This window comes from Panicum virgatum, chromosome 7K, assembly GCF_016808335.1.
Source record: "Panicum virgatum strain AP13 chromosome 7K, P.virgatum_v5, whole genome shotgun sequence".
Taxonomy (NCBI): Eukaryota; Viridiplantae; Streptophyta; class Magnoliopsida; order Poales; family Poaceae; genus Panicum; species Panicum virgatum.
The window spans coordinates 31,167,706-31,183,607 of record NC_053142.1 but is presented as its reverse complement, the minus strand read 5'-3'; the positions used below and the strand labels follow the sequence as shown (position 1 = coordinate 31,183,607).

General features: G+C 43.0%; 2 protein-coding genes across 2 annotated transcripts; both read right to left on the bottom strand.

Moving 5' to 3' along the window:
• Positions 1-4,481: 4,481 nt before the first annotated feature.
• LOC120640930 (OVARIAN TUMOR DOMAIN-containing deubiquitinating enzyme 6-like) lies at positions 4,482-9,019 on the bottom strand. Its single transcript, XM_039916868.1, has 8 exons — positions 7,880-9,019; positions 7,299-7,460; positions 6,312-6,389; positions 5,779-5,857; positions 5,537-5,682; positions 5,306-5,374; positions 4,998-5,163; positions 4,482-4,907 (listed from the first exon to the last, which is right to left on the bottom strand). Exons 1-8 carry the CDS (start codon positions 8,561-8,563, stop codon positions 4,657-4,659), a joined length of 1,635 nt encoding a protein of 544 aa, XP_039772802.1. The 5' UTR covers positions 8,564-9,019; the 3' UTR covers positions 4,482-4,656.
• Positions 9,020-10,320: 1,301 nt separating this feature from the next.
• On the bottom strand, positions 10,321-15,551 carry LOC120640929 (mitochondrial fission protein ELM1-like). The gene is made up of 10 exons (XM_039916866.1): positions 15,056-15,551; positions 13,742-13,980; positions 13,073-13,169; positions 12,789-12,938; positions 12,567-12,693; positions 11,763-11,875; positions 11,620-11,683; positions 11,447-11,540; positions 11,253-11,361; positions 10,321-11,074 (listed from the first exon to the last, which is right to left on the bottom strand). The coding sequence occupies exons 1-10, from the start codon at positions 15,245-15,247 to the stop codon at positions 10,976-10,978; spliced, it is 1,284 nt and encodes a 427-aa protein (XP_039772800.1). The 5' UTR covers positions 15,248-15,551; the 3' UTR covers positions 10,321-10,975.
• Positions 15,552-15,902: the final 351 nt, after the last annotated feature.

The following is a 15,902-nucleotide window of genomic DNA, read 5'->3' as shown; positions in this document are numbered from 1 at the left end:
CAACGGGGTAACATCATGTTCCCGAACAGATTCAGGAACAAGAAGCACATGCAACTACCATCTGCGACCCGTAACATCGTCTAGATGTCTCGTGTGGCCTAGCGTTACAGCAGCAGAGGCTCATGAGTCATGACAAGAAAACACAGCATCTGATCCGGACAAACATCTCACAAGTACTATATTTATTAAATGGACTTGATTTATATTCTCGCAAAACCTCGACACATCACACATTATTACACATCACCACTCTGTTTGCTTCATCTTCACTGCATCCAGCCAACAGTATTTCTCTCTCACACAAAGCCAGCACTAGCAAGAAGCAGTACTTTTATCTCACAAAAAATCAGCACCAGCCACCAGCACTAGCGAGCCGAACACAGTTTATATCTAGAGCTTCCGAATCTGAGGGGTGAACTAGTATAGCAGACTAGCAGAGAGGGCAGAGCAGAAGTATGGAGTCTACGCACCAGGCCATTTTTTTTCAGTCGTTGCCAATTGGCTTAGGAGGGCCTCTCGCTATTGGCCTGGCATCTGCATCCCGCCGGTCCGGTTTGGCCTTTGCAATGTCGACGTAGATCACACGGCCATTCAATACCTGACACAAGCTTGCATCTATTAGATTCTCTCCAAATGGCACAAGAAATATTCACAACTCCAAGTTACAAAGAAGGTAGACAAATCCATCAACATCTTGCCTTGCCGTTCATCTCTTCCCTCGCGTTATTGGCTTCTTCCTCGGAAGCAAACTTCACGAAGCCAAACCCCTTTGGTCTGTTGGTCACCTTATCCGTGACAATCGTAGCTGCACTCAAACACGAGGCACCAGCTTGTGTAACAGCTAACGATAACGGGCCGAATGATTATCAAACTAGCAGCAGAAGTGTGCTCTTGCAAGTGATGAGGATAAACCTTCTATTACTTGGCCGTAACGAGAGAACGCTTCTGCTAGGCTGTCTTCCGTTGAAAACTGTGATAAGCCTGAAAAAGGACAGGGGACTCAGACGAGGGTATAAACAGCAATAGACAAAATTCTCATAAAGAACACAGAACAACAATTTCCCACGAGTCCCAGAGATTCTCATGTGTGTATAGTGTGTGCTTTAACTCCCACTCAGAAATTCAGCTTAAATGAAGCTCAGCTGATCTCAATAGATCTCATCTTTTGAATAACATTCTGCAGCCATGTGTTGCATGCATGTACGACTAGCAACTGGCATCAATGTGGATATGCGCACAATTCAGAGTACATCAGCATATAGATTAACAAAAATACAACCCTTTCTGGAATATTTAGTATAGAGGTTGTGTTTTACTTTTTAATAGCCACAGCCATATATACCTAAGCTGTCAGTTGGAAAACACTACAATCTGGAGGTTGTGTTTTACTTATTAACAGCCACAGCCATATATATCTAAGCTGTCAGTTGGAATCCACTACGATCTGGTTGACCAGTAGTATATGGTAACTCTACTGCACCTACAGCTTAAGGGTTGAATATGTACTCTTAGAGTATTAAGGCATAACACACTGAAACATTTGCGAATACGCTAGCATTCCTAAGTTGTTTGTTGTTAACCAAGATCTTCTGATCATAGATGGAGCATCACATTAACTAATGGCCAAAAAACATTTATTTCCTTCAAAACAAATGCACGAGACACTAGTGGTGAAAAAACTAAGCGACAACTGATACCTACACAGAAGTCAGACGCACTAATCTCTTCCCTAGCAGCAAACACTCAATCAATGTGCTACCACGCATTTCAAGAACCAGACTGCATGATTTTGATTTTGTGCATTGCGTGTTACTGAAATGTATGACTCAATTTTCATAATTTGAATATGTACTCTTAGACACTAATGGTGAAAAAACTAAGCAACAACAGACATGTTTTTTTTTTTGAAAAACAACTGAATATGTCCTAATCCTGCAGTTTGAGATACAATCCTAATTCAGGGAATAGTTCCGCTCCACTTTTAAATATATGTCACATTTTGGACTAATTAGCTTGTCCTAACATTGCATATTTAGAAACAGAGGGAGTACCTGGTATTCCTATGTTGTTTGTTGATAAACAAGATCTGATCAAAGATGGTGGCACCATATATATTAACTAATGCCCAAAAACATTTATTTCGTTGAAATCAAGTGCCACTAATAAGGGTGGGGGGAAAAAGCAACAACTGACACCTCTTCAGAAGTCAGACGCTCTAATCTCTTGCCTAGCAGCACTGCAGAGGAACTCAATCAATGCGCCGACACTCATTTCAATATTCAAACTGCACGATACCGATTTTGTGTATTGTGTGGTAAGGAATTATACAACTAGATTTCATAATTTGACGACACTACTTCCATATTTATCACGATTTTGGTGTTGCAACTTGCAACTAGAATACTAGATTAGCTTTGGAGGTAGTATTCGGTTAAACTGTGCGTCACAGACAAACAGAGAAAGTACTAAAATTATTTTAGCTATGTGGCTGTATCAAAGCACGGCGTCAAGGCGCCGTGCCTGTACGGACATTCCGTCGAACACTAGGCACGCAGGCCCTGGCGACGAACGAGCCACACAGCAGACGTACGCTTCTCTCTCCAGCAGCGAGATGCGCGAGAGGGAACAGAGCGCTCGACTAAGGAAGCCGTAAGAGGGACGCGGTGGTGAGGAGGGGAGGAGACTGGAGACGGGCAATTAAGGTAAGCAATCAAGCAACCAACCTCCAATGAAGAGCTTGTAGGTGATTCCGCGCGAGTGCGCCAGGAGCACGGGCCGCGCGGCCACGGCGCTCCCCCTTGACGCCAGGCAGCGGGAGGCCCCGCGCAGCGCCGCCATGGCCATGGCAGCGCCTTTTCTTGGAGCAAAGGAGATATGGTGCGAGACCGCGAGCGAAACGGCGGAGCCGTTCCTGTTCTGACTTGGGGCCGCGCTCGCGGCGTCTGTGAGACGCGGGAGGCGAGGAGGGGCAGGAGACCAGCTCGTATGAGCACGTGGCGTGGCCGCGTGGTGTGCCCATGTGCTGCATTCATGTGGGCTCCGCCAATCCGGCCCCATCGAGCGGATGATGATGCGGACTCCCTTGGGCTAGATCTTGGATAAAATGCGCAGGGTAATTGCGATGGGCCTAGATGTGCATATCAGCATATGCGACGTTGGATTGGGTTTTGTAAGCGCACCATCGCACCCAATAATAGTGGGAGAATAATTTTTTTCCTTTCAACTATCGCAAAAGTCTGATTTTCATTCCTCAAAACTGAGTATCCAGCCTCCCCCAACTATTAAAGCTGTCTGTTTTATGTCCCTCAGCAGTTTTACAAGCAGTTTTTATATTTTTTTTCATAGATTTTTCTTCATTATCTCTTTTCAGTCAACTAAGATAGAAAACGTGAATAAAAAGTGGTAGAGGATAGTATAGAGAATCTAATTTTGCAAATTTTAAAAGTTCAACCTCAAACAAAATTTAAATTTAAATTTTTGAAGGAAGAAAGAATTCAAACTTCTGAATTTTTAAAGCATCAATATGAGCTTCACATTTGATGAAATTTGAACTGTGTGATACATATTAGAGGTCATCATTAGGAATTTTTTGTGAGTATAGGCTTTGTAGCAATATTTTAAGTTTCTTAGGAAGGGTCAAATTTTGAGCCAAATTTTGTCTTTTTTATTTATTTTCATAGAATTTAAAATCTACTCAATCATTTGCACTTTTGATTTGTACATATGCAAAATTGAGTATATTTAAATTATGTGAAAATAAATAAATAAAGTATAAAATTTGGCTCAAATTTAACCCTTCATAGTGAACTTCAAATTTTGCTATAGAACCTATAATCACAAAATCCCCTAGTGAATAGTGATGTACCTCTAATATGTGTCACATAGTTCAATTTTTGTCAAAGGTGGAGCTCATCTTGATACCTTAAAAATTCAATGAATTTTGAATTCTTTCTTTCTTTATTAAAATTTTAAGTTCCAAATTCTTTAGGTTCAAACTTTGCAAAATTGGATTCTTTGTGCTCTCCTCTACCACTATGCTATTTTTCATAATTTTTTAATCATCTTTGCTGCTTCAATTGAGTGAGAAAAAAAGACTTTTGCACAGGGAGAAAAAGAAAGTTTTTTTATGAATGAGAAAAAAACTTGCGATAGTTGAGAGAGAGAAAATAGACTTTTTTTTTCATAATAGCAGGTTACTGATACGGCGACACTGGCACCAAAATTGTCTTACAAAAATAAAAGTGGCACCAAAACTGTGGCCAAATTATGATCGAAACATCCCATTTTTTTAATAGACCGAGCTTAGGTCTGGTATATGTCACGCACTCATGCACTCAAAAGCATAAGACAATCGATGACCGAGTGTACCACCAGTCCAGCACAGCAGTCAAGTCGGCTTCCCAGTTCCCACAAGGATAACTGAGGACACAGGACACCTGGGTAACCCAGCAATTTTCCAAGCAACAAAGCATCAACAACCATTCACATCAAACACCAGAATACCTGATGTAAGTCGCAACTTGCGAGTTCCATTTATTTATCACCCATAAGGTAGCAGGTACACCGACATCTCAACTCACACGGCTGTCATTATCCGGTATGACTTATGCCCAACAATTCCGATCCATCACATTCACATCAAGGAAGGTGCGCACATCACTCAGCAGCCTTTCCTTTACGGCGGTTGCTACTGCCTGCGGAGGCTCCAGGGCCTCCGGTCTCCACCAGGTAGCAGATCATCGAGTCCACATCCTCGCCGAATATGCTGTAGGCCTCCATGACCTGGATGTAACTGAAGCCCATTGCCAGGAGCAGCTGCATGCTGCGAGTCAGCACGGTGTCTGGGAGCACAAAGCATTCATCACTCCCTCTATCTACTGCTGTAGCCGAACGAGACGACCCGCTAACTGCAGGGGAGGAAAGCATTGCCAGTCTCAATAAAAACTGATCAGCAGGACAATATTTAGTTCCTCAAATTCCAAGAAATGTGGGCTTACTTGCAGCAGAAGATGATGGTTCTGCCCCTGATGTTGATGATTCTCTGATGTTAAGCTTTTTCTCCTCAGCCAGATACTCTGCCCTTGAGGCCTCCATCACCATCCGTTCTATTTCCCTTTCTGTCAACTCCAAATCAGAGTAGAATCTCCCTTCGGCCAAAAGTGCCTGACATTGCCAAAACAAGAATTAAGCATATGCCATTAGGGATTTATATGCAATCTTATTCTAAGATAGCTTCAGATAGGCCTGTTTGATTTATGAGGAATTGGGATGGCAACAGCACATGAAAATAACTTGCACTGCTTACATTCTCAATCTGCTGATCTTGCTGAGCCCTTATAGCAGCCTTCACCTGGTCCCTGTCAACATTATTGGTCTACAAAAAAGGGAAGAAAATATTATTAAAATAGGCCACCAGCTAGACAAATTAAATCAATTTGAAAGATAACATAAACATTAGTCCAGAAAATGGCCAAAACTGTACAGATAACTGTATGTACTAAATGCAAGACAAAGGTTTAGAGAAACAAAAATGTACCCCTCTGAGGGAGCTAAATCCAAGGCCTGCCCCAACTGTCTGTCGACGGGGATCAACCACTGAATTATAATGATTACCATGATGGTAACTTAACCTAATCGGAGGAACGTCTGTGTTATAGCTTCCTTGGAAAATGTTAATGGGCTCTGCAGTAACAGCAAACCATGTTAAGTCAACACTAGCTATTATAAGAATAAAAATCAACATGGATAAAAAAACATCAAATGCTGAGCACAGTTTACCTGTACTGTAGGAATATATGTGAATGGGGCGATTGTACATCTCTGCAAATGCCTGGATCTCAACATTGTTGCCATATACCTTGAAGAATCAAACAACCAATCAGCATGGCACTTTGAAGTGAAAGAGGCAACAAGGCCAAATTTCTCCTTTTAGAATTTCCTATTCTGTTAGTTTGTGTTAGAAAGACAGATTGCTTAATATATCCAATACTGATATCAGCAGAAAGGTTTCAAATGTTGGGACAAAATTCATGTTTTCTGCGTGGAAGCACGTATAAATAGTTAACATAAATGGATACTCAAATTGGTGGAAATGCTTGGCAGGGGCACAAAAAAGCGCAAAAGAAAAAGAAAAGCACAACAATCAGTGGACCAAACAACTACAGGTTTTTACAACTCATAACATTAACTCGACAGATGCCCCTCATAATAACAATAGATTGCCTGCGCTGGATTCAATTATGGGAAAGGAAAATGGACTAATAAAAAGGTGGGAAACTAATAATTTGCAAAGCATATATTTAATAGCTTACCTTATCTCTCCTTTTCCTCTTACAGTATAATGTAAAACTTTCAGTAATGAACTGAGAGAAATGATCCCGTTCCCTTTCCTGGAAAAGAAATACAAAACGACAATGAGTGTTTCAACTGCATGGCTAACAGAGTAACGGATAACAGAAAAATCATGGTAACGCATGTTTCCCCTGTTCTACAACTAGAGTGTGGTTAGCACTTAGCAGTTACCCCCATCACTCAATTGCGTATTATGCACCCCCAAATACTTTTTAATCGAAAATACATTTCGTCCTCTATAAATCCTAGAAGACCCATATTTTACAACAATGACTGATGGTTTCATAGAAAGACAAGATTGCGTAATCGTTCCGCAAAACGCCAATTTATCAAAGAAGACAAGTGGGCAAATAACACAAGAATCTAAAGTCAGAAAAGATTCCCGTTGGATCATTTCCCGCTGGAAGGAAATTCCAGTCCATGGATAGGTCGTACCTTAACTAGGGACTCTGTAAGACAGAGCATCCGCATAGAATTTGATAGTGCTTTGCATTTTTTTTCACAAGATACAGTAATCAATGCTATTCCATAATATGCCAAAAAGCAATTGAATGTAGCCGAAACTTTTTGCTGGAAACAGCTATAACCATTCAGTAACGGCACTGCAGAAGACATTATTTGGTACCCGCTGGAAGCATGGAACAGGTGGCAACCATTTCCATAACCGTTTAATTGCAAATTGGGTTGTCTCAAATTGTTAGTGGACTTATTTAGCTCATACAAGTTGTGTCAAAAACTATGTTAAAACTAACCAATTTAAGGACTTGGTGTTCATAGATTAGTTCGATGTAGAAAGCGGGCTTGTCGAATATAGGCATATAGCAAGACAAGTCAGAACTTAATAACTGCGTTCATCAATTAAAATGATGATGCTCATTGCCAACACAACATTGCCCTTACAAAGACAAAACTAGACAAATTTCTATTCATAATCAGATGCAACCTACCATATAATCAACACACATCTGCCTAGCCATATCATAAGCTTCCGCATCTCCATAAACTTGATCAGCAACTGCTCTGAATAGACAGTTACCGTCTTCCGCCATCTTTCTGATTTCCAACCCTTTCACCCGCCTTAGGTCATGCTCAAACATGCGGTCCCTTTCCTGGGATGCAATAAATTAGATGAAAAGTAGCAAAAAATACAATCATATAAAAGTTATCTGCTCATGTACATGAAAAAACTTTTACTCTGTAATAAAAAAATCACAAGGTTTTTCTTGACCAAAAAGGTTACTGTCTTCTTATATTATCAGAAAAAATAACTCTACCATGAAGAATGCTTGTGTTATTGACACCATGTTGGAAAACACATGATATGCATATTCATCTAATAATCATACACTAATAGGAAACAGCGAAGGTACCAAAGAGCATATTGTTTAACTACAAGGCTACTTAACATCTCTAGGACTATCTTCACATTTCACAATTGATGATGACATAATACATAAGACTGCTATAAATCTTATAGGAGGAAGTAAGACCCGTATATAAAGCAAAACAAGACATCTGGAAACCATACCGAATCATCATAACTCGAGGCGTAACAGGGACCCTGTTCATCTGCACTGTTGTATCCTTCACCATCAACCAGTGACCTAGGCGAAGAAGGGCGAGAACCTGAAGTAGATGTCCGGGCTGCCACTGGTGGCCAAGCTACTGGCCTTCTTGAAGATCCAATCCGCACACTGTTTGAACTTCCAGACCCCATTCTCCGCAACCCATTATTCCTAGATGATGGTTTTGGAGGTGGAGCTGGCGGTGGCGGTGGGTGTGATGCTGCACCCGCCATCTGTGATGAACCAGTGCCTGATGGCACAGAATTCTCATGCTCGATCTCATCAGGAATCTGGAGCCCTATCAGTTCCTCCACCAAGAAAGTGGAGTTGATAACATTAGAGTCATCCTTAGGAGGTTTCTCCCTTGCAGCCCTCTCCTCCGCCGAGCTCGAGCTCTCCGAAACGGGGTCATCCAGCCTCAAAGGCTTATTGATGCTGCTGCTGCTGTTCTCGCTGCCCTCATTTAGATGCTCGGCTATATCATCTGAGGCCAAAAGCTCCGGCGGCTGCTGCGGCTGAGGCTGCTGCAGCAGCTCCTCCTCCCGGGCAGGAGCTGCCGGCTGCTGCTGCTGCGCTGGCTGCGAGCCCGCGCGGCCGGAGCTGGACGAGGAGCCGGCGGCCCCGCGCTGCACGAAGATCCTCGTCATCTCCCGCCGGGGTCGTCCTCAGCGTCGAGCATGGGGGTTTGAGCTGAAACCCCAATCTTCCTAGAAAATCAACTGCACCCGCACCTCGGCTTCCCAATCCCTTCGCGTCAGCTGAGGTCGATCGATCTCGCGCGCGTTGTCGAGGATGGAAATCCCATCCGACCAAATTAGGGTTCCTTACCAACAAAGGAAATTCCAAGACCGGGTCGATCTCCACTCCGCCGCCAATCCGATAGCAGCGGAGGAGGGGAGGAACGAGGGCGACCGCGGTGGCGATGGCTGCGAGGGGAGAGCTCCTCCGGGGAGGCAGCGTGCTTCGGTGGTGGGAGGAGGCTGGTGGCGGGTTCGGCGGCGCTGGCGAAGAAGAGGACGACGGATTGTTGTGTGTGTGTGTGAGAGAGTCATGGCTTCGAGGTCTTGGGTGTATAGCACGAGGGCCGGGCCGGGTGGGGCCGGGCCGCCGAGATGAGCTGGGCCTGGTTCCGGCCTTAACCCGGCCCTGATGGTTTTAGGACTGAAAATTTTCTACACTTCTTTATTTATCCTTGAAAAATATTTTTTAAAAAAACTTTATCCTTGAAAATTTATTTGCGGTGTTTCCAAAGCATCATGTTAAGATTAGCATTCAGATTATTTGGATTGTGTTTTTTTAGCAAAATCTGAAGTTTTGATTCTGCTAGAACTTGAGCAACACTAATCTTCCAAGATAGAAGAAATAATGGTGGATCTGTCACCAAGCTAAAAAATTATGATTAGACAAAAAAATCATAGGCTGGCTAATACGTGCTTTGTTCCTTCCAAGTTTTATGAGGCCCTGTTTAGTTCCAAAAAAATTTTCTACAGTACCCATCACATCAAATCTTCGGACATATGCATGGAGTAAATGACGAGACAAATCTTTTAAACATAATTAGTTCATAGTTGGACATTAATCGCCAAATAACAACGAAAATACTATAGTACCAAAACTCAAAACTTTTTGCGAACTAAACAAAGCCTGAGTACGACTGACTAAGGCCCTGTTTGTTTTCGCTTAGCTTATAATCTAAGCGTGGCCGAGAGAAGCGAAGATTTTCTCGCTTCTCGATTCTCGCTTCTCGTAGTTCAAATCTCTGAAGCGGATTACCAGAGAAGCGAAAATAATCAAGGCGTTTGGTGGGATTATCGCTTATTTCCACCGATAAGCTGATTATAATCGGAAACAAACAGGGCCTAAATCTTAGCATCAAAATCGAATTGGAAATCAAGTTCCACCGGTTTTGAACTTTAGACCTCAAAACACACATTGGATCTCGTGAGAGTGACCTATCCAGGCGCCAAAACTACCATAGAACCAAACGAGCCCTCTCATTCTCATCGCAGCGGCCGTACAAACTCAAATCCAACCAACCATTCCGGCGTGTAATTTGGCTCTTTGCGACCCAATATCCCGGGCATGTAGTTTGGCTCTTCGCGAAACTTCCTTGGGCAGAACGGTAAATGCCGCCACACGGTTTCCCAAGGAATCTGCAAGCTGGGCGCCCAGTTTCTGCAGTCTTGCGCTCTGCACAGCCACGGAGCAAGAAAGGAATGACCCGGCACAAAGTCATCCGATCCCAGACTTCACTAACACACACGGCCATTCTTGATTTTTTTAGATAATGCCATAATGGCGCCATTCTTCATTTGCTATAAAGCGTATACTCCTAAATAACATGAAAAGCGATACCATCTTACGAAGCAATTCTGAATTCGGATCAGCACACGGACAGGCAATATTACTGACAGACCAATCAGGATCCGGATGATTGGTTCGATTAAAAATGTCCAGCGGCCAGAGGCCATCCGACAGATGGTCAGCTACATTCATCAGCAACCAGGAAAAGGCCAGACAAGCAGGCGATTCCAAAGTATCAGCCTCACCAGGATAAAAGTATCAGCCCCATTCAGCAACAGCCAAGCTAGATCTATTACCCTTCGGCAAAGCAGAGCTTAGTTTATGCTGGCCGCCCCCAAACGTGGCCTCCATAATTTGTCAGGCCACGAAAGGATTTACACATTCGTCGCAGCACATCGGAGCAATGGAGCCTGAGGATAAACTCAGCACAGTCACAGCCCACGATGGCAGATGTCCCATGAGGCCATGGCCAGCACTTTAAGTGTCGGCGTCTTTGCAGCAGAACGATACAATGGTGAATGGATATGTCATGATTCCACACCTTTGGGATTGGATGTGTATGGTTGCTCAAACTTCATGGGGAACTGGGTGCGCTTCATGCAAATCGCGCAATAAGATTTTTACCTAGCAATCAAGGCATGACTAAAATACCAAACTTCTGTGCAACCAAGATACCAGCCACATCAGCGTGAAGTGAAATTCTTTAAAATATTTAAATTTGGGCACGATAAATTTCATTCCCTACTTTGGTACCGTTAACCCAACCTCCATCCACGTTGTGCAAACGCTTCACGAACCCTTGCAGCCACATCAGCAGCATCATTCAGGGGAGGATAGCTCCAGCTATCTGACATCTGCAGTGGAGGACAACAGGACATGGTGATGTTCAGAAATTCAATACCGATGAATTCTAAAACTGAGATGATGGTGAAGTCACTTTGGTGCAATTGTATGATAGAATTAAATATCTGGATGTACATCTCAATACTTAACAGAAATCAACTGACAAAGGGTAGCATTAAGAAAGCTTACATCTTCCAGTCCAGTGAAAGGCCGGACAGCCCTACGCTCACGAAGACGGTTGTGAAAATCTGAGAACTTCCACCTGCAGTGCTCAGCTCCAATGACATAGACAGGCTTCCTGTAAGAAGTTATTATACTCGAAGCTTAGTGATGCATCCCCATCAAAGTCTGGTGCAGAGTAAGCATATAGCATAACAACTCACCCAGTACTGCATGCCTCACTTAGCATGCTTATAGAGTCTGCTGTTATGATGAAAGCATCAGCCCATGCAAGATGGCCCAAGTGCGGATTAGGACCTGCACTGTCAAAACCAGATCAGCACACATATATTACCCAAGGATCAAGATATGTTACCAATCTCATTTGCGAACATACCTTCACCATCCCAAATATAAATCTTAGGATGTGTACTGAACTCTTTCAATATGAGATCAGACACCTGCAGAAAATAGTTACAGAAATCAAGTGTAAACACTTCGTTAAAAAAAATGAACAGCCAAATGTCGTAGTAACCCTACCTTTTGTGGTGTTCTCCTAGAAAATGAAATTCTGACACTTCCACAGGTCTTCAGAACATTGTGTAGCAAGATTACCAGCTGCTTGGCAAGGTCCACATCATATTTACAGTTTCCTAATCATTGAAAAGACTATGCATTAAAAATACCCAAAGATTTATATGAAGCTGAAAAGAATCAGCTGAACATGTAGAGCAAAATATAGAAAAACTACTGAAACAAATGAGGTACAAAAGCCTTTGTTTTATTGGTTTCCCCAGTTTTAAACTCCAAAACGTTCTGAATTTTCCTCAATAATTAAAGGAATAAAAAGAACATGTGGAAGGCAAGGTTTGCATGAAAGGGAATATGGAATCTGGATTATATAAACATATATACAATTAGTTGTGCGGAACAGAGATCCAGCATCTGTGCACTTGAGCAATTGCTTTGCATGGATCGAACGAATGCCATTGATGCACTAACATATCACCTGACATGGGGTAGTACCATAGTAGGTACCCTCCCACCATACAAGATACAACATTAGCACTCTGCACTCCCATTTCATATTATAAAAATGACTAAGATCTGAAGAAGTAACCTTTGCATTGAAATATATTATCTAAGTTAACACTATACATGAAGTATGGATTCAACAAGGGGTACAGTTTAATCATGTGTTCCTGCACAAAGGAGCTCTGTGTTCCTAATAATTTGCAGTGCCACAAATTGGTACTACAGATTGTTCGGTTCATCAATCAAATCAAACAAGAATATGGAATATAGTCAGAGCACAAGAAGGGCAAGATGGTGGGAGGTATTTACTTGTTGGTCCACCAATGTTTACTACTACCAATGGCTTTGGCAAAGGAGTGAGTACAGCATGCCAATCTGCAGCGGCAGAACGTAAAGCAGCAGAATCTGCTTGGTGTAGTGCACCAGCAGTGAGGACCTGGCTTTGCAAGTTTCACATGTTAAGAACAGAACAGCAGTTACACGATAAAAGCATACAGGGCACTTTACATAAGAAAGACAAGCACAGCATACCACGTTAGGACCAGGTGGTTCTTGTGGAATAATCCATCTCCGGAGAAGGCGTGGAACTTCCTGTTGTCCCTTCGCAGTTAAAGCATAGTAGTCATGACGAGGCGTCACGACTAAATCAAACCTATCAAGGTGAAACCTGGGATGTTGTATCTGGAATGGAATAAATACATATCATTTGCTACGATACAATCCGATAAAATGGGTTAAAGAAGTAGAAAAAATATCTCCAAAATCTCCAACTGAGTAACATGAATTAAACAGGCATACTGATCATTGTACTCTACCTGAATGACAAACACATTATCTGGAGCTAAACACCTTATGGAACTTGCATATGATATGGTATCCCGGCCACAAGCAACAACCAGTGCAGGACCTTCTCTGAAGATAAATCAAAATTTGATGAAGCAAGGGGCTGATGATGTTAGCCAACCTAATGAAAAAAATGTCTTAAACATGTATAGGCTAGTCATTATTTTGCATAGTAAAAGTCATATGCTTTAGAGTTGAGAAGTTGCCCTTTAAAACCCACGAAGAACTACTGCTATTTCCAATTTTATTCCTGGAAGCATCTTATCGCAATGCAACAGCAAGTTGACAACACACATCTGATATGTTATGATAGTTTTATCAACATGACGTGTGCTTGCAACCTCATTGGATAGTGTAAATTCAGATTGAGAACATAACATTTTACTTCTACCCGAGAAGTCAACAAAACATCAGCCACGATATACAGGAAGACCTATAAATTATATGATCTAATTCACAAGTGATTTTTTTATAAAAAAAGATCATCACTTCAAACTTTTGCATGTGTGAAGAAATGGAAGCATGAGGACACCAAATCATAAATTGAAATAGGAGACCCTCAAGGAAAAAAAATCAGAAATTAAGAGGAAATCATGCTTATTTGGATAGTGCTGAAACAGAAAAGAGGGTATGTGACCTACTTCTCAAAGGTATCACGGACCATGGTCACCATCTTTTGAGTGTCTGCTTCCAGTACAGAAGACAGTCCAAATGATTGAAAGTTACGGACGGGATGCTGCATGAACTTGTTGCCTTGAACCAATGTTGCAAATCTCGTATCAGAAAATACCCGCCTGAGAAATTGGTCCAGTGCTTTGTGGAAGGAGATTGGAAGAAAATGCAGCCACTTGTTGATTCCTCCTGTTGGCCTGATAGCACTCTGTGAAACCAGACAGATTCAGAAAAATAAGTGATTAGCAACCATCAGCTATTTCAGCTTAAATGAAAGAACAAATAAATGGATCTTTGGGAGAGGACCGCTGCATTGTTATCTGAATCTAGATGATAACTCCCATTTGAATCTTTTGCCATGGAAAAGTTAAAAAAAGGGGGGATGAGAAATAGGTAAGTTGAGATATCACTAAATTTCTCCCCTAAAAGAAAGCCAGCACAGACAAGCAACAGAAGTGCGTCTCCTTGTACAAGCTGTTGTGGCACTGGAAAGAAACAACAATCTAGTTGCAGCACTTCAGGCTACAGATATTTCCAGATACATCAAAATAATCAACCCAAAAATTCAGCCTGCATTGTGGCAGAGGAAGTGTCAAAAAAAAAAAACCCCCGATTGCAATAGACACAAGCATGTGGCAATGCATAGGCCAGTAATTAACTGGTTCCACATTCAGAAACATTCAGAATCAATTGATGATCCATTTTAGAGTCATCTTAAGACTGATGTTTACATCTGATCCATTCTCTCAATTGCAGCGATTCAGCTATATAATCCCCTCAGCAAGCACATAGCAAGACAAAACTCCCAATTTAATATTATGGTGATTAATAAATATAATTCGGTGCCAAATAAATGAATGGAATTGAGAACCATTTTCACCCACTCTCAACCCATACTTCAACTCTTGTGGTGCAGCTTATGTGGAAGAAAAAGTACAATTTTTCCTTAAAACATGGGCCATGGATACACGATACAGCCCACAGGTCCACAATGTGAGGCACCAATTTCTTTTAATAAATTATGTCATTTTCTCTCAAAAGAACAATGAAGGGGGGAAAATGCAGAATGCTCCCGTTTTCTAGCCACACCAAATCAGCCCAAAAATTGCATCCAAAATATAAGTGGCAGTACGAATCAGCCATTATATCATATGTCGATCGAAGTAGAACTAGAAGGATAATTGAACTGATGGCAACAGTCCAACGAGCAATAAAACTATGAACGCGATGAACCACTCTACCACCTCCGGCTGGCAGGGAATGATGGGAGGTCGGAGGCTTACGTAGAGCGTGAAGCGGTCGGCGAGGCCCAGCGCGCGGAGGAGGCCGAAGCACTGGCTTTCCGCGCCAGCGCAGCCGTTGCCGATAACGACGGCGCGGCGCACCACCGCCGTGCCGCCGCCCGCGGCGAAGATCTCCGGCGTGGCCCCGCCCGGCGGCTCTGGCTCCGGCTCCGACAGTCGTATCGGTCGCATCGGCCCGGCGCAGGGCTCAGAAATGGGAGGCCGGCGCAGGGTGCGCAGGGCCGGTCGGTTCGTCGGTGGCTGGGGACTGGGGAGGCACCATCGAGTGAATCAGGGAGGAGGAGGAGCATCCATGCGAGTCGTGGAGAGCAGGGCAGTCTTGCGAAGCAAGTTTGCTTTTGCAGTTTTTTTTAGGCCCCATTTTGCTTTGGTTGCATCTACTCTCTGCTGCCTGCCCGGCGGCCGGCGGGAGGGAGCCGCCTCCGGGGAGAGCGGAGGATACGGCGAGGCGCAGCTGCCGATGTGAATTTCCGGGGTGGGCTTTTGGGCTGTCCAGTGGTCTCGGAGTAAAGCCCAAAATCCAGATTGAGGATACGGAAAGCTAAAAAAGTCTAAAAAGCCAGCTCTCGTTTCGGAAGTGGCATGACCGCCTGAGGTCACTTCACTGGTATCACCATTGACCAAACTCAAAACTCTTGCCTCTTGGTAAATGAACTAGCCGTTTTCTCTGTATGCTATAGCGGTCTATTTTCTATTGCAGTCATAGTGGCAGCTTCGCGAAATCACTATATAGTGCCGTAAAAGCCTGTTATTTAAAACATTTGATTCACGAAGGGTCAGCTCCGCTAGCAATAAAAAGCGCATCACCTCATCTACGAGGATATCT

What these genes read in the sequence shown, in the direction of transcription:
- LOC120640930 (XM_039916868.1), bottom strand. Translation starts at nt 8,563, where the DNA reads ATGACGAGGATCTTCGTGCAGCGCGGGGCCGCCGGCTCCTCGTCCAGC. An exon ending in AGAGGAAAAGGAGAGATAAG is followed by an intron (nt 5,858 to 6,311) that starts GTAAGCTATTAA and finishes TGATTCTTCAAG; the next exon opens with GTATATGGCAACAATGTTGA. An exon ending in CATATATTCCTACAGTACAG is followed by an intron (nt 5,683 to 5,778) that starts GTAAACTGTGCT and finishes CTGTTACTGCAG; the next exon opens with AGCCCATTAACATTTTCCAA.
- LOC120640929 (XM_039916866.1), bottom strand. Translation starts at nt 15,247, where the DNA reads ATGCGACCGATACGACTGTCGGAGCCGGAGCCAGAGCCGCCGGGCGGG. An exon ending in AAACATTGGTGGACCAACAA is followed by an intron (nt 11,876 to 12,566) that starts GTAAATACCTCC and finishes TTCAATGATTAG; the next exon opens with GAAACTGTAAATATGATGTG. An exon ending in CTAGGAGAACACCACAAAAG is followed by an intron (nt 11,684 to 11,762) that starts GTAGGGTTACTA and finishes TATTTTCTGCAG; the next exon opens with GTGTCTGATCTCATATTGAA.